This window comes from Xyrauchen texanus, chromosome 12, assembly GCF_025860055.1.
Source record: "Xyrauchen texanus isolate HMW12.3.18 chromosome 12, RBS_HiC_50CHRs, whole genome shotgun sequence".
Classification (NCBI taxonomy): domain Eukaryota; kingdom Metazoa; phylum Chordata; class Actinopteri; order Cypriniformes; family Catostomidae; genus Xyrauchen; species Xyrauchen texanus.
In genome coordinates, this window is record NC_068287.1 from 34545581 (window position 1) to 34573264 (window position 27684).

General features: G+C 38.2%; 1 protein-coding gene across 2 annotated transcripts; it reads left to right on the top strand.

Annotated features, from left to right (window-relative positions):
• The first annotated feature begins 90 nt into the window (after positions 1–90).
• On the top strand, positions 91–27209 carry LOC127653377 (protein cramped-like). Of its 2 annotated transcripts, none has more exons than XM_052140049.1 (20): positions 91–191; positions 2257–2618; positions 8751–8953; positions 9766–9919; positions 10975–11058; positions 11144–11192; positions 11739–11824; positions 12171–12294; positions 13974–14055; positions 14725–15540; positions 16509–16677; positions 16896–17056; positions 22095–22163; positions 22355–22436; positions 22547–22657; positions 22760–22920; positions 23033–23219; positions 23335–23487; positions 25416–25552; positions 25899–27209. In XM_052140049.1, exons 2-20 carry the CDS (start codon positions 2258–2260, stop codon positions 26022–26024), a joined length of 3315 nt encoding a protein of 1104 aa, XP_051996009.1. In that variant the 5' UTR covers positions 91–191; position 2257; the 3' UTR covers positions 26025–27209. The 2 variants fall into 2 exon arrangements, with proteins under 2 accessions (XP_051996009.1, XP_051996008.1); XM_052140048.1 differs by lacking the exon at positions 91–191 and adding an exon at positions 1704–1885.
• The last annotated feature ends 475 nt before the right edge of the window (positions 27210–27684 follow it).

Sequence of the window (27684 nt, forward strand, 5' to 3'; positions counted from 1 at the left end):
ATTTGGCGCTCTCGTCAGCGCGCAGCATTTTCACCAATCACATGATTTGTTTTTGAGTTGTGGAAGGCGTGCTCCAGAGCGAGGAAAACAAGAAGGGATGCAGCTCACAGTAGTTCCTCTGCTGCTCCTCTGGCCCGGTTTTTCTGGATACCGTGGAGTTCCCAAAGGCCAAAAAGTTATCTTCTAAACAGGTATAGAACTTATAAAATCATTTTCAAGACGTAATTATTGAATATACATCTGAGTTGAGTAAATATGTTTACCGCACACGAAGCGGGAACTTAACTGTTTTGCTAACAAGTTAGCAGACCAACTTTTCTCAATGACAGTGCTGATTGTATTGTTAGTTTGGTGCCAGCTGTTGTTAGGTAGCCTATCACATATGGTCTGAGCAATTATACTGATGGCCTCTTTGTGTTACATAATTTATGCCACCCAAATTAACATTGTAAGATTTTGGTCGGCTAACAAGCATAAGTTATCATCAAAACATTGTTACTTTGACATGTAACTCATTTTGTGCAGCTATTCTCAAGTCTAGAAATAGATTTCGGTTTGACAGGAAATCCCCAGAACTATAACGTTGGATCCACACTTGTGTATGTGGCATAATAATAGTTGTCACTGTTTTGGAGTAGTTTATACTCCACCTGACACTGGTATTGTTCAGTCACACAGATTCTCTGTAGGCAAATGCAGAGCTTCATGCAATGTAAGCGTTATCCTTTGTTTTCGACTTGATTAAATGTTTACACTTGGGTGCAAAGGTCTTGAAATGCTTAAAGAGGGTCAAATAAAGGCATTTTGTTTAATCTCAGACTGCTCCCCTCAAAAAGTGACTTGACATTGGGTCATTGACAGCTGCAGCTGTTGATGGCAGTGGTAGAACAGCTGAGGTCAGCACTGCCTAGCTGTATATCATAAAGACATTATTACAGTGTTATGCATGGGATAAATCCAGTTGAAAATTGTTTTGCACTAACGGTTGTTGCCAGTTGTCAATGTTGGCTTCAGTAATGTTTGAAATACTAATACAAAGCAATGCACCTCAAAACATCTAAACGTGCTGTGGACATCTGAATTTATGAAGGGGAAAAATTCTAAGACTAAGTATGCATTTCTATCCTGTTTGATTAAGTCTGTTATGTCAGAAAGACTTCAGACGCTTCTGAAATGCTTAAAGAGAACTGAAGACACACCCTAATCAGGCAAAATAGTGGCAACTGACTAGTGAAAACATTGTTTTAAAACGGGAGAGAGGGAAGATTCGAGAAGTACCCAGAACTGCTGAATTGTCTCTGTTATAACTGCAATGAAGAATCATGTGACATGTAAACTGAATTCCTGTGTATTCAATGCACCGTACCACATCCCCTCTCTTATAGGTGATCTATATGTGCTCTATCTACTCCCTCTCTGATACGGTGATGCTGTGAGTGTTACTGGCCTTTTTTTACAAAATTGTATTCTGATAAAAAATCAGCATTTCCACTTCAAGTTATGATGACGTAGTTGGAGTAAGCAAAGTCCAAGGAGAGAATAGTGGTTGTGTGCATTGGTTTGTTTTGACTGAAATGCTCCGTTCAGTCAGGTGAAACAATAGTGTGGTTTTGTCGTAAAAATGCATATAAAAAGGTCAGGTGTTAATTGTTGTGATAAAAAAATAGTGAGTTTATGAGTCCGAGTTGCTGAGGCTACGAGAGCTCCCTGTTGCGCTGCGCGGAGTTGAACCCCAGTAGGAGCAGCAACCAGGAGAGGACGACTTTGCCTGACCTCGTTTGCGCTTTGAATATGTTCAAATTCGTCAGGTTTTGCTCTCCAAATTCTCCGAGCTCATGGTGAAGAGAAAGAAGATACCGTCTGCTTCCGAAGAGCTGGAAAATGGGTAAGAGCGCGCGAGAAATAACCACTTTAAATAGAGGTCGAATGCGCGAGAGGGTTTCGTTGTCGTTTCTGCAGGCGCTAAAGTGAAGGCGCTCGCGCTAGAATTTCAAGGTAATTAAAGGACCGATCGCAACTCGAGCCAAGCAAAACTAGACAAAAGGGCGGCTGGGATTAGGTCAAAATTTTTATTTTTCATCAAAATCGTCATAAAGCAAAGGGTTGTTTTTCGATGCGATTTGTCGGGACGGTGAGAGGGGATTTGAAACAAACAGCGGCGGCCATGTTGAGTTGAGGATAATGTCGTCTCTCCAAGTTGATCGTTGTTTTGTCTTGCGGGATATATTTACACATGTTTCGTTTGTGTTTTGTCAGGATGACAGTTGGCCAAGGGGGCGGTTCGGGAGTTGAGGGGACGAGTAAACCGGCCCGAAATCCCGAAGGAGACGAGGATGGAGAAAGCGCAGATCAGGAGACGAGTACAAAGAGAGACGGAGAGGAAACACTTTATCCAGCAAGCACGGCCAGCCCCTGTTCGGCTCCAACACTTTCGACCCAAACATCAAGCCCACCCGGAGCCCAGGTGAACCCGACAGCCCTCTCCTCAGCCCTGCCCGTCCCGAACAACCAGGACCAGCATCATTTTCTCCGCTCCAGCGTGCGACCTCCGAGCAAGCGGATACGGAAAGATGCCGCGTCCCCGGCGCTGAACGGTAACGGCGGCTCGAAAGCGAAAGGTTAGTGGTCATCTCGACGTGTGTCCACTGCTCACCTGGATACTAGGACCGTCCACACCCCCTCTCCACACTACTATATCACTTTTGAGCGTTGAACAAAACTCCAGTTCATGTATTTGTGAGTTTTTGTTTTGCTTTTCATTTGACAACGCAGCGAAGCTTTCATGCATTCTGGAGTGAAAGTGATCTGACAATCTGCCCAAGCTCAAGTCCTTATAATCACACCAGTAGGATGTTTTGGTTGCGTTGTAACTGTTTACTTATCTTACTGGCACAATTACCTCATTTTTTGGTTAGTTGGCTCAATGGATATTTATTTACTTTTTTTTTTTTTTTTTTTATATCACTAGTTTGGCTGTCATTCTTTTGCAGATGAATGAGTCACAGTCAGGAGTTCACTCTGGTGTAGCAGCACCTTTCTGAATGAATGTGCTCGGGATATGGTCACTACTTTTACATAAGACCACAGTTTTTTAAGTCATGAGGTTGCATTGTCTGTTTGTCAGTAGAATGTTTATTTGAAGATGTGATTTGCTAGGAAGTATTTTGGACAGTAGTTTTTGTTGTAAGATATTCTAAGGTACTGGTTGCATGATCTTGCTTTTAGTCCATATCTATTAACTTAAAGGTCATTTACACTCACTGAGCACTTTATTAGGAACACTGTGGTCCTAATAAAGTGCCAGGTATTGTCTTCTACTGTTGTAGACCAAGGTAGACTGCGACCGGACCTGAGAACCCGACGGGGTTTGGGCCAGGTTCGGGTCAGTTTTTCAAGTGGGACTTTGGGTTGGGGTTTGTAATTAATAAAAAAATAAACAGGCTTACTGAATTTGTTTCGCACACAGGCTCTTACTTACAGACGAGTTAGGGGCCGTTCACACCGAATGGGTTTTTGCACACGTCTGTTCTGTTTTTCCATTGTTTAAAGGTGCAATATGTAATATTTTTCATGTAATATTTGCCTTTTTTTTTGCCAATGTGTGAACGGCTTGTAACGCAACTTAAAAAATGAGCCCTTCCCGGACTTCCTAGGTTGCCTATAAAAGCCTGTTGACTGATGCGAAGGGAGCGGGTGGTTTTTTCCGGGAAAATCCAAAGGATGTGACGTTTATGCATGCTCCCGAAAACCTTGCCTCAGACCATAGCTTCTATAGCCATAGCTTCTCTTCCGCTAATCAACAGCGTCAACAGGCAGTCAGCAACACTAGGTAACGTTATCTTAGAGATGGAATCATGCAAATGTATGGCTCCCAGCACAACACAGACTCCTGCACATACTCCGAGTAAGCAAAAAAAAAAAAAAAAAACATTTATCTATTGAATCCCATCTGGCTAAGCGGGAATGTGATTGTGGTCGAGCTAAAACTAGAGTGAACATCAGCAGGGCATTTGATTCCTGGAGGGTCCTTCGTTCGGTTTTGGGGATCAAAACCGACCCTGAATTGCCGTTCTTATTGGACAGGTAAGATTACATAACTGCAAAGCATGTGAAATATAGTGCCATAAGGATTGATCTGTGTAATTTTAGTTAACTTGATCTTGCCTGCTTATGTTGACGAATTGCAAGCTACCTTGCTTTGTAACTTTAAAATAATTTCAACAATATTCTCTTTACACTAAAAGCCAAAAGGTTAATGTCAATGTTAATCTGTAATTATTCAGCAAGGTAAACTACAATAATACATTAAATTAATACTAGACAATGTTCAGGATAATGCAAAAAGCTCGATTCATTAGTGTAAAGTAACTTGGTTATACAGAAAATATATACAATCTATTATTATAAAACAACTGCGCATCAATATATCAAAATGACAGTTGTAATGGAATCACATCAATACTTAATTGTGTCAACATTTATTATGTACAGTCTAATTTATAAACCGCTACTGTCATTATCCACCACATTAAGCTAACAGCTATTGTTAAAGCTGATTAGCTAGCTAATGCTGACTTAATCTATCGTATAAATGCAGTCAATGTATCATGCAAAGAAAAGTGATTACTTCAAACTACAGTCTTGCATTGTCAGACCTATATCCACACTTTGTTTTAGCCCTGTTTCAGCACTGGAGAGTCAAATATATTATGCAGTCTCAAAGTTTGTAGTAAAACAATCATAACTGTATAATTTTAATTATGCTGCCTCTGTCAGCATGATGCAGGTGAATCACTTCAGTCTCTTTGTGTGTGTGTGATCACGAGCAACACGTAGCTGGCTGCAGTTCACTTATCGGCCACAGGTGTCATTAATAACAAGGGTTTCTGAATCTTACATACTGCACCTTTAAACACATGCTGGACGAATGTCTTTGAAATTTACACCATGTCTCGCTTTTTCTTCAGCATCTGGCTTAGGACCATCATGTCAAGTTAAAAAGAACTTCAAATTTTCAAAAACGCATGTTGAGACACCTGTGCTCTGTTTCATTCTTTGCGCTGCGTCTAGATTGTTTTTATTGTTTTCAACATTCTGAACAAATTCAGGCTCTATAGAGGGGACCCCTAAATTCTTGAGGTGTACACTCTTAATTTGAGTAATTCTTTTAGCCTATATAAGATTTATTAATTCATTTTATAGTAAGGATTTAATACTGAGAGTTTAATAAGCCACTTTTTCACTACATTCATTGCAATATAGAAAACGGATATGATCAGTTCATACAAAAATGAACCATGGCTTTACTCTAGTAATATTGTAGTTATCATAATTGTAATAGCCATGGTATTTTGGTGGAAACCATGGATTTTCTATAGTAATGTTGTAGTAACCATGACTGTAGGAAGAAATCAGAAATCATGGTTTAGCATCACACAAAACTGAGATGTTCAAAAACAAAATATATATTTCGATCACCCTCTTTAGCGTTTTGTTGTGAAGTAATGCAGTTCATGAATAATCAATAATGTGTAGATGTCTCAATGCCGTTATTGCAAGATAAACGTTTTTCTGTTATTACTGTTATTGTGATGATCAAACAAATAAATTGAGCTATTCAAATGGGTTTTGCAATGTGGAGGTCTGCAACGTGACCCTGGCCCGACAGGTTTCACGCCGGGTTCGGGTCAGTTTTTCAAGTAGGGGTTTGGGTTTGTATGAATAAAACAATAACCAGGCTTACCGAACTTGTTTCGCACATGTGCTCTCAAAGACACGCGTGTACAGACGAGTTAGAGGCCGTTCACACCAAACGTGTTTTTGCGTGCGTCTGTTCCTGTGTAAACTCGTGCTAGACGAATGTCTTTTACATTTATACCATGTCTCGCTTTTTCTTCAGCGCCTCAGGAAGGACCGGGACATTTTATACACCATGTCAAGTTAAAAAGATCCTAAAATGTTCAAAAACACATGTCGAGACACCTGCGCTCTGTTTCATTCTTTGCACTGCGTCTAGATCGTTTTTAGCACAGTTGTCACAAAGATTCAACATTCTAAACAAGTTCAGGTTTCATAGAGGGGGCTGTTGCATCGTTTCTTATTATTCCACATTGTTCTGCACCAAGTGAAGTTTCAGCAATGAAACGAAAAGCCAATGCTTATTTTCCCTACTGCTCTAATGAACTAAGGGGCTGCTGTGCCTTGTTAAAACTGTATGTTACTGTTTCAGTACTGTTACGAATGTTGCCTATATTCTTGCATAATATACAGCCTATTGCAACAGTACTTTCTAGGAGAAGAAATTAGATAGTTTGCGGGGTCAGGTTCGGGCTTAAAATCTGAATGCATCATTTTGGTCGGTACGGGTCGGGTTCAGATTTAATTTTAAGGCCTGTGCAGACCTCTATTGCACTGTGATAACTGACACCCGAGCATGCGCAGGTTTGACTGACACTGTGTGCGAGTCCGAGCCTGCACAAATTCACATCAGATATACTCAAATATTCTTTAATTAATTCATTCCATGCTTTCGCACTTTAAATGTCCTGAAATTCCAGGATACAGAAAACTACTGAAAAGAAAATGGGCACTTCACAAATCATACATATTTGATATTGATAAATAGATTTTTTTGATTGTTATAATGCGTGCCATAAAAAAAGTCTTGAGGACCACATGCGTTGAGTAGCGTTACTCTAGAGACTGTTGTGCATGAAAATCCCAGGAGATCAGGAGTTACAGAAATACTCAAGCCAGTCTGTAGTCCCGTATCTGCATGATTTTATGCATTGGACTGCTGCCACACAATTGGCTGATTAGATAATCGCATTAATAAGTAGGTGTACAGGTGTGCCTAATAAAGTGCTCAGTGCGTGTATAGGAACATGGCATAGGGATTATCACTTCTGAATGGAATGCAGGAGCTAGACCCTAGGAAAGTTGCTGGAGTTTATTTATATTTTTGTGCGGCCGGAGGTTTCTTGGGAAGTTCAGCTTGAGTAAGTATTCTTTAAGCTTAGTATATTGTGATTCAAAACATGGATATATTGTCTTTTACTTGCTTGTTTCTCATTTATCTGCATTGGACTTGCACTACAGCCTCGTCCATCCTCGTTGTAAGCAAAGATCTCGATGTGCTGTGTAGGGCTGAAACGATTAGCCAACGTTATCGACAATGTTTACAATTAACCTGAGAAGTAGCATATAAGATATTTAGGCTTGTTTTTAGAGAACAGATCTTGAATATAAGTATATTTTGTCTTTACTGCACTTGCAGAAGTATGACCAAGTGAAAAAATACACTTATATTTAAGATTTATTTTGTTAAAGCAAGACTAAATATCTTATATGTTGCTTCTCAAGCATGAAACGATTGATAATAGGATTTTGCAGTGAATTTCTTTACTGAATTAACCTTAATAAAAAGTATTTTTTACCCTTTAATTCAGTGAATGTCATTTAGAGTTTTTAAAAGATGATTTTGTCCTTTTTATTGTTAGGAAGCTTGTTTAATACATCCTTAAATCGGGGCACAAGCTGAATAATCAGTGACGAGCTAATGATTAATCATTGCAATAATCGGCAAATAATCGTTCTAATAATTGTTAGATTAAGGAATTTATCAAAATAATTGTTAATTGCAGCCATAGTGCTGTGTGCGTTTGAGGGCTGGTTATCTATTAATGTTGTCAGTAAGATCATTGTTCGGTTCTCAAGTCTTTGGAAAAGCTAGCCAGTATTGAGATCGCTTCTCAAGTTTCTCCGGTAAGGCTCTGACCTGAGCAGCATGGTGGAAAGGGGTTTGTTTATGTGTGGCTTTAAACTAAAGCCTATTGGTTATTTAAAAAAACTGGACGAGTCGTTTGACATGTCCCAATCCCACTTCCTGTTTCAGTAGGAAATATGTAAAAATGCCAAATCAAACTGAGCTTGTCAAGGCACTTTAAGTGAGAGGGGGAGAAATGTTGGCTGCTCTGTTTTCCCACGTGTTGTTTTTGGATCTGTGCACTGAGCAGCAGGTCTGTATGCCCTGCGAGGGACTACACACACACACACACACACACACACACACACACACACACACACTTCCTGCAAACATGGACCCAAATTAACAGATTCAAATTAGTTAATCATTAGGCCAGCAGTTTTACGTGTGGAAATGAAATATTTTGATGTACATGAGATTAAATCTCAGTCAGATATTATGGGATGATTGATATTACAATTAGCTTTTTGTTAAGAGTGTGCTTTTTTGGGGGGGTGGTTCCACCAAAAATAAAATTAGTGGACTAAAAAAGTTAATATTTGGATTCAGAGCTATTCGTGGAAATACATTTTTTAATAAACACATTTCAGCACTTTTTATTGTCACCACCTCATCTCTTTTGTAAAAGTGAGTGACATATGTTTGCTGTGTGTCTATGTGTTTCCTTGAGGGTTTAATCTTGCCGTTTGGCTGGTGTAGATATGCTTTTTTGGTATTTCACATTTCATGGCTCCCATTAATTATTAGCAGTGCAACTTTAAATAGCTAAAACTGTTGGTGTATATGTGGACCTGATACCATAATTTACCTTCTAAAATTTCAAAGCATTCCAATACACATTAATGCATAGTTGATGTAAATTAGATGCTTATAAATGTACACTTGATATGTATGATATGTTTTGGAACCATATTTGTTGCAATGCTTTCTCTGCAAGAATTACAAAATGTCTGGAGATGTAACACACAGACCCTCTCTGTCTCAGGTGCAGACACAAGTCCCTCTGTCTGTGTGACAGCTGCTGCGGGTTCCACTGGAGGGGCTGGGGCAGGTGGGGCATCCAGATCGACCCCAAAGGGCCAGGGCCCTGCAGAGAAGGAGGATGGGGGAAGTCAAAAACGTGTGCGCAGACAGTGGGAGTCCTGGAGCACTGAGGACAAGAACAGTTTCTTTGAAGGACTTTATGAGGTGATTTGTCAACTTGAATGAAAATAAAATAATAACTCCCTGATAGGTTTTGGCAGTTCTCTTGACTTTTAGTTGGATTTCTCCACAAGTTTTATCACCTCAAAAGGCAGTTGTTATCAAAGTGGGACAGTAGAATTTTCAGAATTCCTAAACCAACTCTATTATCAAAATTTCCATTTTCTCCCTGAATTGCCAGAGGTAGACTCATCTTGCTGTACTAAATGAAATTAAATGAAGGGAGGCTGTGGCTCAGTTGGTAGAGTGGGTCAGCCATTAATTGCAGGGTTGGTGGTTCGAATCCCGGCCCACATGACTCCACATACCGAAGGGTCCTTGAGCAAGACACTGAACCCCAAGTGGCAGGCTAGCACCTTGCATGAATGTGTGTATGAATGGGTGAATGAGTCACAGTGTAAAGCGCTTTGAATACCGTTAAGGTTAATAAGGCAGACCATTTATCGTTTTACCATTTACAAAATTAATATGTCATTTCAAAAGGTGCAATTGATGTCTTTTGTTGACATAGTTTGTGAAAGACATAAGTTCAATGGAAGAGAATTCAAGAGGATATTGACTTTATAAATGGACTGTTACTTGGTTCTTTGCAGATGCAGAGAAGATTGGTTTTGTTTGAATTACTCCTTAATAGCAGGTTTTTCAGATTGAGTAATTTCACAGTACTGACGAATGTTGTCATTTGTAGCTTGGAATAGTTATTAATTTATTAATCTTGATGCATGCAGTAAGTCATGGATAACTCTTTATCTTGGTTTTCCTTTTCTTCTCTCATTCCCTCTCCCATTCTCTCACAGCATGGTAAGGACTTTGAGGCTATTCAGAATAATATTGCTCTTAAATATAAAAAGAAAGGTAAACCAGCCAGCATGGTGAAGAACAAGGAGCAGGTGCGCCATTTCTACTACAGGACCTGGCACAAGATCTCAAAACACATCGATTTCAACAATGGTGAGACTGACAGACATACATTTTTTATTAGCAATTTGCTGTTTGTTGTCTACCAAAAATTGCTGTAATCTAATCAAACCTTTTGTGATGTTTCATTGTGGCAGTGTTGGCTAAACTATGCCACTCGAAGGTCCAGCTAATGTTTTGTATAGCTATCAAGAGAAACACCATGAGTTTAAATGTTCAAATGCTCTGCACTTTTCAAAGCTCAGTCGCTTAGCTAGTTTCATAGATTAATAATGAATCTAGACTACCATGACAATGGAACCTCATTTTCTTATGCGTGAACTCCAGGATGGTGCACCTGCAAATGCCTCTAAATTAGCTTTTTATTTCCTCTCGAGATGTTAAATATCTGTCAGTCATCTCTTTTTTTTTTTTTTTTTTTCCCCACCCAAACACTAGCTGCAACAAAGGATGTACCTGACATCCTATTACAAATTCAGTCTGTCACCTTCATCTGTGAAGTTTAATCTACTCTGCTGCCACACTGCCTGTTTTTTGTTAGTCAAATCATTATCAAAACACAAGTGTACCTACACCATACCCATTTGCATACATGTTAATGTTTAAATCCCATATTTTTGTTTTCCCTTTTTTTTAAATTATTTTTTTAAAACTAAAAATCAACCTATTTGGTTGATTTTAAAATCATGTTTTAGTTTTGTTAATAATAATAATTATTATTATTATTATTATTATTATTATAATTTATGGTTTCTCTTTTTTTGTTGCACTATTTTTTTAACTGTTTATCATAGTATGCACAATTATGTCAGAAATACATCTTTGGCCATTACATTGGGTCTCCCTGCTTTTTTAGCATCTCATGCCATGAATATGTCGTTTTTAATGTGCTGTATTAAGTTAAAATTACTTATTTTAAAAATGTACCTCATGCAAAAACATTTATAACATGTCTTAAACCCCTTTTATTCTGTTCTGTTTTTCTATTCACAGAAAGGGTTGTTTCTGTTCTTCATAATCCAGTCAAAATGATCAGTGCGTCCATGTTCCTTCTCTTATACCTTCTCTGTTTTTGTCCTTTTTCTCAGCCTATTCACGTGTTCTGAAGAAGTCCTCTCAAGAGCTCTATGGTCTCATCTGTTATGCCGAACTCAGGAAGAAGGTTGGAGGCTGTAAGTATATTTGTAAATATATTTGAAATGGTTGCACTTGAGGACATTTTTATTGTAACATTCCTTGCTGTTTTCTTCTTTCTAGTAATGGATGACAAAAATGTGGCCAAACTAAATGAGCTTATCCAGCAGGGGTAAGTGTGTATGCATGTATTTATGAATCAACGATCTGCTCATGTCTAATGGTAAGTCAGTGGGGTCCAAAAGTCCCACATTGAAAATCTTGGATTCAAATCTATAATGAACAAGGTTGCAGGATTTTTAATAATGGAAAACAAAGAAAAGTTTAGATGTAATATTAATAAGAAATGTATGATTCTGCTAGATCATTCATTGAAGCACACAAGATGCTTTTTGGAACATGTCATCTAGAATAACATTGATCTTCATGTTATGCACAAACTTGTTAATCGTGAGTGCATGTTGTCATTTAAAAAAAAAAATGGCAAAAAAGAGACATACAAATATATATATATATATATATATATATATATATATATATTTGTTTTTTTTATACACTCAAATTGTTATGCAGATAATATGATTTACAATTAAATAAATTTTATAAATGAGAAAAATGCTAAATAGACACATTTTCTCTTGTGGTCTCAAACCTTTGGACCCCACTGTCTACTGCACATCTCTGTAGGTTGTTTTATTTCATGTGTGTGTTGTTTCAGGGCCACAACAGTTCGTTCCAAAGGCAGAAACCTGAGGATCAAAGCTCCTATGTGCCGCGCACTGAAGAAACTCTGTGACCCAGATGGTGTGTGTGAGAGTGAGAAACAGAGAGACTGCTATATAGATTGTTAAAAGATTGATTCAGTTATTGAGTTAAAGAGTTTGAGCTGGGGATGAGAACAGAAAGATGACAAAATGGAGCACTCTGTGTATTTAGATGAAGAGGGTCTGTGGAGGAGTGCGCCAAATATGCTCTCCGGGGTGTAGGATGGGGTGGTTATTCATGGTTTCCATGGTTTCATGCTGTGGGACTTATTGGAAGATGGGAGGTATTACAAATTTAGGCCACCCACTCACAGACTGGAGGTGGTGTTGGGGGTTTTACAGTCTCTCTCTTCCTCTCTTATAGTCTTAATTTCGTTATATTTCAGGTGTGAGTGATGAGGAGGATCAGAAGCCTGTGCGTTTACCTCTTAAGGTTGCTGTTGAGCTTCAACCACGGAGTAACCACTCCTGGGCTCGGGTTCAGAGTCTAGCCCATAATCCTCGGCTGAGGTAAGCTTCATGCCGACATTACCTCTGTCACATACTGCACTGAAAAACCTGTCTAACTATAGGTTTAATACATGCATCATACATTCACTTGGCTTCACTTGTGTTGTAGCTATCTTTGTTTGGAACAATGAATGCTTATTTGAAATAATGTCATTAGAAATCCATTTTACTTCAGTAATTATACGTATTTAGAATTTCAATTGGATCGGGATATTAAGCTTCAAAAAGTGTTGACTAGGCTTGATTTTATCCATTGGAAATGTATTGAATTGTAAAAATTAGGCATCATATACAGTACATAAAAGAGCCAGGTGGTTGGAGGGGAGTAGGGTTGCAACGGTATGAGATTTGTACAGTACGATAATGTCTCAGAAAATATTACTGTATACGGTATTACAAGATTATTATTATTATCAGTTACAATGACCCTTAAAATATGAAAACCAAAGTTTTTTTTTTTTTTGTGGTTGAACAAATGCTTTATTATAATTTAAACTTTAAAAGTTTTTTTTTTTTCATTAAAAAAAGTTTCCATTTCGAAAATAATTAAGAAAGCTGTATTTCTCCCATTTAAAGAAAATAAATTATGAGGAAAAAAGGAGCAGGACCTTTAAAAAGTAATCTCTCTTTAGAAATAAATAAATGAAACTGTACTTCCTTTTGAACAACATAAATGGGAGAGAAAAAAGTAGCACAGCCAGACTGCTCCTATCTGTACCTTTAACTCTCTCTCACACACACACACACACACTTATGTCAGCCCTGAGCAAGGGAAGTGTGTGTGTGTGTGTGTGTGTGTGTGTGTGTGTGTGTGTGTGTGTGTGTGTGTGTGTGTGTGTGTGTGTGTGTGTGTGTGTGTGTGTGTGTGTGTGTGTGTGTGTGTGTGTGTTTTTTTTTTGTGGGGTCAGTGTGTATGTGTTTGTTAGAGGTCACCGAATGGACTGACAAGCGCAGATGTAGCCGGGAGCTGGGATGTGGAAATTGGTTTCCATGGCGAATTTTATGATCAACGTTTAAACATTCACACGTTTTTTCCATTAGGGATTAAAGTTATAAACGGGACACATAGCTTGATCTGCACAGAGGGATGGTGTTCTCGAAGATGGCCGAATATGTTTGATGTGTTCCCTCTTTTGGCAGCCACTTTGCGTCCACATTTTTAGCAAACTGGATATCCATCCTCCCCACCCCTGTTCGTTTTTTGGATATCCAAAGTAACCCCACTTTGTTTCTCTCTGACATTTGTTATGCTGCATGTGTGTGGCTTAAATTGACGAGTCTGACTAGCAGTCGAAAAGGAAAGGAGAGATTCTCCGTCCAGTTGCTTTTGTTTTTTTCAATACCGTAGATAAGCAAATGTACATGGTATGCCATACATTTTCATACCATGGTATACCGTGAAACCGGTATACTGCAGCAACCCTAAAGGGGATGGATTTAAAAAGTAACAGGGCTTGGTGATGTCTGTCGAAAAAAAAGTCATTTTAGAGACATTGCAAGTTATTCAATTTTCATAAATGTTTGAGAATTATTTGGAATAATGTTCCCCGATAAATTGTGCACAATTAGACCAGGAACATAAATGTAGAAATTAAATGGAGTCGATTTAAATTTTATGTTGATATTAATGATGCAACAAATTTGGTAATGTCCATCCAATGCTTGTGTTGTGTTTGTAGGATGGCTGTTGAGCTGCACAGGAAGGTCTCCAGTCTCATTGAATTCCTGAAGCAAAAGTGGGCTGCGCAGGATCAACGAATTGTATCCTTGTATTCAGATCTCAGAAAGATATCTCACACACACATTCAAAAATGGATCTACAACTCTTTTTCCTTCCTCATTTGTTGTTTGGGGGGGGTGTCCCCTTTTTCACCCAATTTGGACTGCACAATTCCCAATGCGCTTTTAAGTCCTTGTGGTGGCATAGTGACTCCTCAATCCGGGTGGCGGAGGACGAATCCCAGTTGCCTCCACGTCTGAGACCGTCAACCCGTGCATTTTATCACGTGGCTTGTTGAGCGCATTGTCACAGAGATATGGTGCATGTGGCGGTTTCACGCTGTCCACCGTGGCATCCATGCTCAACTCACCACGCACCTCACCGAGAACTAACCGCATTATAGCGACCACAAGGAAGTTACCCCATGTGACTACTCTCCCTAGCAACCAGGCCAATTTGGTTGCTTAGGAGACCTGGCTGTCAGGAGTCACTCAATCCCTGGTTTTCGAACTAGTGAACTCCAGGGGTAGTAGCCAGCGTCTTTACCACTGAGCTACCCAGGCCCCCCTTCCTCCTCTGTTTTATGAGATACATGTGTAGTACATTTAAGAGATTTGTCAATTTCTGCATGCTGAAATCAGCACCCAAACCTATGTTTTGTATGTATACCTTTTTTATAGAAGTATTTACCCTTAACTTGTCATGTGTAGCGCAAGAGCCTTGCAGAACGAGAAGCTCTGAATGGCCTGGCCCAGTGTAGCGAGTCGGAGGACCTGTTCCTGTTTCCGGCAGAGAATAGTACAGTAACCACTTTACCAGGTGTGGCTCGTGTAGTACACTCAAAGGCATCTTGCACGGTACACTGGCAGGAAAGTGGGCGTGGCCGGACAGGCATTAGGGACTTACCTGCTGCTCACATTCTGGGAATTCAGCCTGCTAGAGGGAAATCAGGCAAGATTTGCCCAGTGGGAGTAGACACAAAACGAAGCGATGGACATCCCATTGATGGTTCTGATAGCAGCACTTCAGCTCCAGGGTTAGAGAACAGCGTAAACCCAGCCCTTAACACTAACTCTCCGTCTTTAACTCCAGTTAGCCCAACATTCCCCGATGGACAGGATGGAAGTGGGGTGTGGACTGTGGAGCAAGAGTTGGTGAGTCAGACTCAGACAGATTCTAATGAGAGGGAAAATGAAACTGTGACTCAGGGAGAGCCCTTTTCTACAGAAAACAGGACTGAGGAACCTGTAACAGCAGGGGGGGTTATATTAGAAAAAGGCCCACCACAATCTGAAGAGGTGGGCGGGACTGGACGAACTCCTCAGCAAATTAGAGAAGAGGGCTGGAGCTCACAGGGCTCTGAGAATGTGACACTGGCAGAACTCTACCTCATGTTGGGCAAGCCTGGGAAACTACAGCTGGAGTATGAATGGCAGCCAAAGCCCCGCCCCTCAGCTCTGCCCACTACACAAAGTGTGTTTCGGTGTCTGCTGAGACTGGTTTCATCAGAGGTTAACCCCAAGCCAGTGAGTCTTTTTTATCTTTATCCTTACTATAGTGGATTTTGACAATACCGATAACTATGGTGGAAAAGGGTGATAACCAATTAATCGGCCAAAAGTTTTTAAAATTGATTCACAGAATGTTACATTTCCCCACTGACATAGGGGTCAAAGTCCAAAGTTCAATCAGTATCCCAAGATTGGGTGCATATCAAGGGACTTTTAACAATAAACAAGCCTGAAACACACCAGGGGCTCTTATTTTAAAATGATGGTGACTTGGCTCCTGTTACAATGCTCTATATTTATTATTTACAAGTTAAGCATTTATAGCCTATATATTATTATTATTATTATTATTAATTATTCATAATGTAGGAAGTAGGGCTGGGTATTGCCTGGCACCTCATGATACAATACGTATTGCATAGAACGCCACGATTCGATATATTGCGATACATCATGTTATCATAAATTAAATCATTTTCAATTCCAATTTATTTGGGTATATTTCAGTTATATACTGATGTCTGATGAAGAGCATGTAGCTCGAAACATCATGTTTTTGTCTCTTGGTGAGCTCATTAAATTGATTTGGAAGTAACAGTGTGCCAACTTTGTTGTGTGTTTACATGATATGAATACACAAATAGTAGAATATAAATATCGATACTTAAATCTAAAGTATCAATACAATATCATTAGAAAAAGTGTAGTGATATATCAATATATTTATTTTATTGACCCAGCCCTAATATGAAGTTGGATTCACGATGTATGTGCTGATGAAGGACTTTTCCATATAGTCGCATTTTTCTTTGCATGCCCTCGCTTAATTTAAAAAAATTATAATTATTTGAGGAACATGGAGAATTAAACTACCTGCAACTATAGCCATAGATTTGTGTTGATAGCTGAAAGTTTCAAAAAGCAACAAACAACATTGATTATGTGTGTGTTAATTTTCTCTTTTATCTGTCCCTCTGTCTCAGACTCCAGATGTGTGTTCAGTGGGGACTTCACCATTGAAGTCAGGGCAGGAGGAATCATCTGTAACTACTCCAGGCAGAACTCCAGCTGGGACGACTCGCAGCCCTATCTGGGGCCGGCAGCAACATGCAGCACGCTCTAAAATTCTTCTGAATAATGCAGTCATCACAGGTACACATCGACAGCCTCAATTGTGTCTTTAAAGTATGTAATTTCTCCACCCATTATATTACCTAACAGAATCACAAAAGCCATGTTTCAAATAGGTTTTCCAAACATTCCCCCATATATATTCAAATATGACAATAGGTTATTGTCATATTGCTACATAACCCCCCAACCCCCCATGAACCACCTAGCTGGAATTTAAATAGAGTTGTTCTACACAGGTGGGAGAAACCTACCGCGTTCTCTGCTTGCCTCCGGAGGTGACAGCGAAGGGTTTGCTGTCCCAACGACCCTGCCTCCTAACAGCTCCCGCCAGCTGAGGATGTTCTCTCCTAATAAAGAGGCGGAGCTTGCCTTTCGCCAGCAGCTGGACTCCATCAATGTGAGTTGTTAAAATATTTTATTTGTTGTCGGTGTGTGGTCAGTTGGCCAGATCATAAACATACAATCTTGAATGACTGGCAGCAATGGAGTTACCAGGGCTGGGCGATATGACATTATATATTGTGCCGACGATATAAAGTGTCAATCAATAGAGATTTTGCTATAATGTGTATATCACAATATGTAAATATCCATGTGTGCAGCAGGGCTTCACACATGAGACAGAGAATTTAAGAAACATAATCAGGGTTTTTATGGTATTAAAATATTTTCAACGACATCTCTAGTAAATTCAATAGCATTCATCTTGCATTTGATGCTTCTTAAGTGCTAAATATGCTTCTCATCTATGTTTCATATGTGTGCGCTTTCTCTGGAAGTCGCAAGTGCTGACGAGTCCAACAGGCTTCCCGATATTTACAGGAGAGTACAGAGCCAGATCACTCGTGCTAATCAATAATTATTTTACCCAGAAATAACCCTGAAAAAATATCTCCACAGAACGGGACGACTCCCAAACAAGTCAAGAAAATAAAGAGGAGCTATTTATTAATACAGGTGCTACAGCTGTGGTGTAGGTTCACAAAAGCAGACACGAAATATGTAATCCAAAAGAAAGCCAAAAGATGCTCTCCACATTTAATTCGGTCATAATTTGTTTATGGAAGAATTGTTTATACACAACCGGTCAAAAGTTTTGTGCTTTTACTATGTGAAATATGAAAAAAATTTAATAAAATTATAATAAAGTCATCAAAAAAATGGAATAACATAAATGGAACTATGGGAATTATATATGTTTTATAATGAAATAAATTAATATGGTGGCACAATTATATTTTTGTCTACAAAACTAATTTCAACATTTAAGCATACGCCTTCAGATCAAAAGATTTTTAAGATCATGAGAAGCATGTTTATCAAGTGTTTCAAAACTTTTGACCGGTATTGTATATTTATTTTCTGCAAGAAGTGTTTCTTTTCATTGTTTTTTTTTGTATGCATTATTTACTTTGTTGCATTGCTTTGGGATGATCATTAGTTTCTTAAGGAATATTTACTGTATAATAATATTAATAATATTAATATTAGTCAACAACAATATATCAGACTTAAATGTGGCATAATGTAAAATTTTGCATTATGGTAATTATGATTTAAAACCGAGTGAGCTTTAATTTTTATTTGACTTGGACTTCTAAGAGGAGGTATTTGGCAGTATTGGTTGTATCGGCCACACCTACAAGTAGTGGTCAACTGATATATCGCTGAGGCCAATAAACCCTTTGCATTACCTAAAAGAATCGCAAAAGTGATTTTTTTTTTTTTTTTTTTTTTTAAACCTTTTTTTTTTTAAAGATGATTTTTATTTTTAAAGATACTTTTATTCTTTAAAGATTCTTTTTTTATTATTTAATTTTTTTTTTATTGTTTGTGTATATATAGTACTAAATAAGAGTTAATTTATGTTTTATTAATTTTATGTTATACTATATTACATTTTGTGATTATATATATATATTAGGCATTGTATTGGCAACCCTTCTCTCTGGATATCAGCACTGGCCATTAAAAAAACGCATATCGGTCGACCACTAGCTAGACACATCACTCATTGATGTGTTTTTTTTTTTTCTGTGTTCGTTTTGTGCTGACACATTTTGTGCTTCCAGTCAAGCATAAACTGCCCACTAAGATTGTTTATAAAGCTCTCATATTGCATATTTCGGATTAGATCTTTTCATCACTTGTTCTCCTTTTTTTGACGCATTTTTTAAAATGTATATTTTTATTGATCGAAGGATTAATTGAACTGTGCTCATACTGGGGGGCACTCCCTGTGAAAAAAAAACAAGTTACTTAATAAATTAATAGCCACTTGCTTGATCTGAACAAAATAGGTGCCATTTTAATGACTTTACAATGCATATAGCTGATCCTACCAATTCTTAAATAATGAATTATTAATTTTATGACAAATTAGAACCATTTTGTTCTCATTATTTGCAAATTTGTTATCACAACAATTATATTCAGAGTTGGTAAAACCATAAAAAAAGATGAGATTGCCATGTGTTATATATATCATTGGAAAGGGTCTCAATTTGTAAAATACAATGAGAAAATTTGTTTCACTTAGTGCAGTGAGTATTGGTGTATGAGTACACTTCCTGGCCAAAAATAAAGTTGCAGTTTGGATTTAAATAAGCAGATACTTCTTCATATGTTTCAGCTGACAACAATTCTTTTAACCCCAACTGATGTAGTGTGTAGCTTCTCGTTTCTTAAACAACCATGTCGGAAGATGTATCCTGTGGTTGTGGAAAATATGTTACTGTTTCAGAAGGGGCAAATTATTGGCCTGCATCAAGCAAAGAAAACAACTAAGGAAATTGCTGAAATCACTGGAACTGGGTTAAGAACTGTCTAACACATTATTAAAACCTGGAAGGATAGTGGTGAACTGTCGGCTTCCTGTAAGAAATGTGGTCAGAAAAAAAATCTTGAATGATCGTGATCAATCACTAAAAGACTTGAAGTCCCATCGTAAAATCGACAATAGAACTCTCGGCTATATTTAATAGTGAAAGTAAGAGCATTTCCACATGCACAATGCGACTAGAATTTACAGGATTGGGACTAAACAGCTTTCTGGCCACAAGAAAGTCCCTTGTTAGTGAGGCTAATCAGAAAAAACTACTTCAATGGACTACTTGCTACACTGAGCATCATGACGTACTTCTGCTTTGTAATAGTGCGGCCCGCTAGTTCCCCAAAGCCACTTAAAATTAGTGTTCGAAAGTGGATTTTAAAGTACAAATCTCTTCAGAGATAGGAAAAGAGATCTTCTGAACATTACTGTGTACAGCTTCTTCAAAATTCAGTGGAAGAACAGTTTTCAGAGCTTTAATTCAGCCCGAGCCAACCTGAGATAGCAGTGGCTGGTATATACGCCAATCCAAGCGCATTTCACAGTTTCTTCTCACACAGAGGTCTGTAGCAGGCATTTAACCACAGATCAGCTCGAAACACAAATTACAAAAGGTGGAAGGAGACATAAAGGGTGTAAGCACCAGCGGTGAGCGCGAAAGACACGATGAACGCATGCATCACCCTGTTTTTATTAAATGCATATTTTAATCTTTATTTTGTTTCACTGATAATTAAGTACTTATATCTATAAATGTTGAAATGCAAATGCATAAGAGCTGTTAAAGACATAATGTTTGAAATAGATAAAATATTTGTAGTGTGGTTAAATACATTTTAGTGCAGTTATTTTATTTGATTATACAACTGCTTCATTCTGTTCTGAGTGATATTAAAGCATGGTCAGAGTAAGATAGCTAATGTATTTATAAATAAATACATCTGGGACATTTAGCTGAAGAATCTGATTTGTTGATTTAATCAACTGACAGCCCTTAAAAAAAGAAATAATCTGCCTTCCCATGAATAAATCTCTGCACATGGCGCTCTGAATGCTGTAACCGGAAACGCCTAAGCCGTATTAAGAACGCGGAAGCAGATTTGCAAGTTGTCCATTTGCTAGGGAGCATAAAGATTGGACTGTGGAGCAATGGAAAAAGGTCATGTGGTCTGATGAGTCCAGATTTACCCTATACCAAAGCGATGGTCATCAGGGTAAGAAGGGAAGTGCATGAAGCGATGCATCCGTCACGCATCATGCCCACTGTACAAGCCTCTGGAGGCAGTGATATGATCTGGGGTTGCTTCAGTTGGTCAGGTCTAGGCTCAGCAATATTATTCGGCAAAAAATGATGTAATGAATGACCAGGTTATCCCATCAATGATTTTTTTTTTCTTCCCTGACAGCACAGGATGACAATGCCAAGATTAATCGATTTCAAATTGTGAAAGAGTTGTGCAGGGAGCATGAGGAATCATTTTCACACATGAATTGGCCACCACAGAGTCCTGACCTTAACCTCACTGAAAGTCATTGGGGTGTGTTAGAGAAGATTTTACAGAGTGGTTCGACTCTCCGTTATCAATACAAAATCTTGGGTTAAAATGAATCTAACTCTGGATGGAAATAAATGTTGTGACATTGCATAAGGTTGTCAAAACAATGCCATGACGAATGCGTGCCTTAATCAAAGCTAAAGGCTGTCCGATGAAATATAAGTGTATGCAAAAACAATTTACCAGCCACCAGTGTATAATAAACAGGAGTGGCTTTTTGCCATGTTTATTAATTCCTGAAACATGCGTATAACATAGACAATGAAATAATGTCACTTACAAGCAGACTGTTCCGATTCAAACCAGCCCAAACACAACATACAAGGGTATTTAACCTATAGATGTGGTTTATTCTGACATTTCTAGTGTCCCATAATTCAAATTGCTTTTTTTTTTTTTAAATGTAAAATGTAAAAATGCAGATTTCTTTTTTGTGAGGGTTAAAGGATAGAATCTATAGTTTGTACAGTATAAAAATCATTATGTTTATGGAGAGTCCTCATAAGGATAGCCGCATCTGTGTGTGCGTAAACGCACATTCACATACGTGCTTATCTAAAGGATTGGGATGCACCTGAACACTTAATATTTCAGTATTTTGTAGTCTAATCCAGTCATGTCCAATGGCCAGTCAGTTTTGGGAACACAAGTAAACAAATAAAAAAAAGTGTGTGTGTATATGTATATATATATATATATATATATAATTATATAAAATTTGTATTTTTTTTTTTTTAAGAAAATTGTCCAAATTGTGGTTTTCACATACCATATATGAACAAAGTAAATGTTATTCTAATTGGATTAAGAACAATAATTGTAAGAAACAAATAGTTGTCTGGGTCAAAATTAATGGAACACAACATAAGGGGATAAAATTATTTTGATTATGATTTTCTCAGTAATATATCTAATTAATAACATTGTTTCTCTCTACCCTGTATTTAGATGATTCATTCTAAGGGGAATCGTGCCTTTTTATCAGCAAAAAATACATTCTGTTTCTATCAACAGCCTTTCCCCTCTAATCATGCTTTTTTTTTCTTCAGTCGGATATTTTTTCAAAGCAGCGGAAAATAGGGAGGGGCCGTCCACTGAGAAAACCTCTTGTTGTTCAGGTGAGTGCAGATGGAGATGAAACAAAATCTTGTGATCTACAAACTATCATACAGTACATTATAATAAGACTATAAATGGTCTATAACCAATAAACCGCTTTGTACTCATCACTTTGGTTCTGTTCTGCATCTGTTTTTTACAGCTGTCAAATTATAATAGTACCGGTAGTATATGTTTCTATTTTCCACAGAGAACACTGCTGCCACGAACAACTGGAGATACTTCACCACATGTGTGCTCCTTCTCCATTCTCTCCAATTCATCTGCTACAGGTAATATAACCCAACACAAATTAATAATCAATCCTGCACACTGTCAAATACATTTTTATTATTCACACGTATGTCTGCCTGATCTGAATCTTTGTGTACCTCTTTGTCAGGCACGGGTTCTTTTCGTCCAATACACACTCGTCTTGCACCATCGAAAAGCCAACTCTCTTCAAAAGATCCGTCCACTGCAGCTAGTCCTGGGACCACCAGTCATCTCTCCAGTAAGACCAATATCAAAACTATATTATACATAATAGATCTATACACTTGACTTTCTTAATTCTCTGCTACACATTTTTATTTATTTATTTATTTATTTTTAGGTGCAATCGACCTGGCTGCAAAATCTGCAGGCATTATCCCTGCCAGCCCCAATCGAGAAATGGAGGCCCCTAGCATTGATAAAGCCATTGTGGACTCTGAAGAGGCCATGGACTCTGCACCTGAGCTAGAGCCGGATCTACTTGATCAGGAGCCCTCAGAGGTGAAAAGAGAGAGAAATGAGGAAAAGAGAGAAACTTCACATTACAAAATGTTCTCCCATGTGTGGATGTACACTTAATCATGTGTTTGTCTGCTACTTGTCTGATCTACAGGGATCTCTGCAGAATGGCGCCTCTCCACCATCTCCAGGGGGTGGAGACTCCCTCTTGGCCCCTCCAAGTGTTGCTTCCTTATTGGATATATCTCTGCCGGGCCCCCCAGAGGAGTCTCTCCCTTCTGGAGACCAACAGACCCACATCAGTGACTCTATTATCGAGCTCGCCATCAACTCGCACTATGGTATGTCCTGTCAGTATATTAATTACATTTGGGTTTAAGACATAGACAAGACATTTCTCTGTTACATCATGTGGCTTTGCCATAGCTCCTCACTTTCTTTCTTTTCCTTTCTCAGGTGACGGATCATTGCTCTCACCTCCTAAACTGAATGGGATTGATAGATCTAAGCTCCTGCCCTCTCCGTGTGATAGCTGGATGCCGTCCCCCACACACGACCCTCAGTGGTACCCAAGCGACTCTTCTGATTCCAGTCTCGGCTGCCTGCTCTGTCAGTAGCAAACATATAATGCCACATAACACAAACACATCTTCTCATGTTGTGCGTTTTAGACATGATAGCTATGATTCCCCAAACACTTACTGCTTACTTGGCAATAGCTATTTGTTCTATAAATTAAATACTTGCACCGTATTCTCATCATTAAAGGGGTCATGACATGGTTTTTTTTATTGTATTATTATGTTCCCTTAGGTGCAATTATAGTATTAATATATTTTTTTTTTAAGAAAAACTTTTAAAATCTAGTGATTTATGACCTTTTCCCACCCTGTTTCTCATCCTCCGATTCGGACAGTCTGTTTTGGGGGCGTTTTCCATTTAAGACTTCAGTGTTAACGCCCACTGTTATGATTGGCTAACGTCAGTGCCTATGTATCAATTATTGACGCTCCCAGCCAGAACAATATGCAAGTAAACTAAGTAAAAACACTGTGATTATTCATAATGAATGAAATTGCGCTTTAAAAAGTAGTTTAAAGTTTAAAATAGATTACTTACAGTTTGCGTCGTCGTTGTTCCCAGAATAGTCGGCACGGACTTATCTTTGAGCAACAGTTTTCTGGCAAAGCCAGCATCATATTGAGATTTGTTCTCAAAACAGTCATCCTTAAAATGTACAGAACAAACACTTAAGTTAACACTGCCGTGACTGGAACGTCCGCAAAAAATAAACTGCATCCATTTTTCCCTGACGTCTGGATCTTTCGGCAGCTTATTCAGAGGTTTTGTTTGACCACAGCCAGGAACAGCACATCTGTGTGGCATCGTAATTTTCCTGTGCACAAGTAGTCTCTGTCAGAGCTCGCTGTCCATCGACTGAACACTTGTGAGGCGCACGGCGATACTGAAATGAGCGCTGAAGTTGTATCTTGTGCTGGAGGCGGTCATATGCAAACGCTGTTACGTCACTTCTAACCGACACGTCACTTCTAACCATGAATCCAGAACAAGCTGTATTTTGAGCTTGATTAAATAAATGATTCGTTTAGAATGGGGAGGACGTCTTAAAATATTAAACTTGCAGGACGTTTTAATGATACAAAGACCTCTTATATACCAAAAGATCAAGGCAAATTTGGTTTCTCATGTCATGACCCCTTTAAACATGAAGAGTTGCAGCATATTATTTAAGGACCCTTTTCAAACTTTTGACACATTTTTCCACCTCAATTTAGCAGGTTCAATCTTACGCACGTTTTTTTTAATTTTTTTTTATTTTACAATTATTTAATATTTAGCTATATCACATTATTTTGTGTTATATTACCCTAGAATTAATTAAAAAAAAAAAAATCCCAACACTGCTGTAATGGGGTTGCTAATACAGCTGCTGAGGGTGTGACAGGTAATTTGGTGTCTTCTTGCTGCTGTAATCCACAGCTGTGGGGTGTTTTTTTTTTTTTTTATTTTTTTTTTTTACTCTTTTGGAATGTTACGGGAATGTAATGGCTTTTTGGTTTTCTTTTTTTGTTAGAGCAAATGGGAACAAAAAAATAATATTTGCAATGGTCTCCCATGTACTTTTTAGATAATTTACAATTAATTTTTGCAATTAAACAATAAACATGTAACAAAAAATTATGTATGAAATATATTTATTGATTAATTCCATTGATTTGTTCATTTTTTTAAAAAGCCAAAATTGTGAAAAAAATAAAAATACAATTTAGTAAAATTCATATTGTTATAATTGTTATTTCATGCTTGACATTTTTGTGTGTGACATTAGTGTTCTCATGCAAAAATAGATTAAAGGACATTCCTAAACCGTCAACAAATCTGCTTTATGATGCTGCTTTGCATTCGCAGGTGTTCTTAGTAAAACATCACTAGAGACATCAATACCTACCCTCTTATTGAATCAATAGTCTCATTACTATTGAGAAGTTCATCCCTCTTTTTTTCTCTGACTGCAGCAAGTCTGGCATCTCCTGATAAGACAAGAAGGACAGCCCTACCCCCCTCAAGCAGTACAGCCTTACTTGGACCCAGTTTGCTGGACAGCAACTCGCATGATTGTTTTCAGTCCCGTGGCCTGCCTGATGTAACCGAGGTGAGATGCCTACTCGTCAATCTCTCAAAACACTCCTGTATTTTTTTTAACATCCTGGCTTACTTGCATGGAGTGTTTATTTATTACTGGTCTGAAGCTTAAAGGAGCAATTTAGTTTTCAAATTAAATCCATCCTTGGCTTTAGGCACTAGCGTATGAGTATACTAAGGTTTTATGACATGTATGAGGCCAATATTCCTACATAATTTTCCAAAGTATGCCATACTAGAGAGCATTCGGTGGAGGAGTATGAGCTGACAAGGCATAAACAAAAAAGTTAAGATTAAATATTTAGTTTGTCATTCTAATTATGTGCTGATTGCCTGTTTTTTTTTTTTTCCAAAAGATGGATACCCACCTGGCCTGTATGATGAGTGAGAGCAGCGTTGATTACATCGCCCGCTTCAATGACCTCGCACAGGAGCTCTCTGTCACAGAAACAGTCCTCCCACCTCTAGGGGGAGAGGTCTGATGCTAGCGGCATGGTCCCTCAATACCCCACCGCTCCCATATAAAACATATGGATGCTCGTGGAGCTGCATTATCACAAAAAAAGTGGACTGAACAGAAGAATGTAAACCAGAGCAACAGACCATGTGGTTCAGCTGTTTTAAGTGCAATAGACTGCCAGGATCCACGATAGCCTTTGAGTTCAAATGTGTTTTTGTGGATTTGTGAATGAAAGAGAGTGTGCCGTTTGTGTATGCGTGTGGTTGTGATTATGTGGCTGTTGTCTTATGAGCCACATTCAGAACACTTAAACAAATTCCAGTTTACAACGCAACCTCATGTACAGACAAACCTGCCATATATGAACAAATATCTTTATTCTTATCTGTATGTGTCTGCTAATTTGTCTTTGTCTCACTTTTTGTGTGCATGCTTGTGCATGCATATGTAAGTAGAGTCAAAGATGGTAGTCTTGTGTGTTTTTGTCTCTAACTTTCCTCTACTGTACACAGTACATCTGTCTTAACTTTGTGGAAAACCCTCTAAAGCCATAGGAGTGCACCTGATGTGTGTAGGTGCACACCCTACATATGTAAGGCGTGTTTTACTTTTGACCTCAAAGGCTGATTGGTTTATTTTCATTTGAATGTTTTTGGGTGGTGAAAACCACTGTACTAAAAGAAACCGATCTCAAGGGCTTTTTTTTATGAGATTAATACAAGAACTGAATAGATTTTTAACACACTAAAATGTTAATCATAACACGAATGCAGTGATGCATCAAAAGCAAGATCAAACTTTTTTTCCCCCACAACACTAGGGTTTGGTTTCCTGCTTATAGAATATGAAGCCAATAAGTGGAGGATTCTCAAAAAGGGTTATCTCATATGAGACTCTGCTCTTTCTTTGTGTGAGTGCGAATGTGTGCATATGTGAGTGTTTGCGCAGATATGAATAGACAATAACATATCCCAGTATTCCCTGCTTTTTGTAACATATTGTAAATTATTGTAATTTGGATTATTTATTGATAACTCACTGAGAACGTGTTTTTGTTTAACATGCCACAAGCAGGCATAAAATGCTCTCTGCTGTTTTAAAGATATCTGATTGTTAAAAGTATAAATTGAGCTACCACAAACCCCTCTGTGTCTGTTTGTTACACATTTAAAGGCAATTTCTGTATATCACATCCATTGTTCATAAAGGGAATGTTTACCAAAAAATGTAATTCTGTCATGTATTTTCCTTCTCGGGTCCCAAACCTGTATGACAAATGTTCCCCCTCCATACAATGAAAGTGAATGGTGACTGAAACTACATCTCCCTTTGTGTTACACACAAAAAAAAAAGATTTGCAACAACATGCGGGTGAGTAAATGATGACAGAATGTGGCGTTTACTTGTATTCTGTAGAGGGCGCAACAATCTGGTTTCGGAAGTAAAAATCCCATTAATTTCTCCCATAGACTAATTGATTTTCAACAATAACTTCTAAACCTTTAAAGATAGATCTGTTCATTGATGGTATATGCTTTCGTTGAAGCTATCTGTCTGCGTTACCTCAACTTTATTGTTTAAAAATCGTGTTTGATAGCAGAATTCATGGTAAACAACTACATTACCGAAACTACAGCAGAGAAAGATCCACCAATTAGAGAACTGCGGCCAAAGAAACAGCA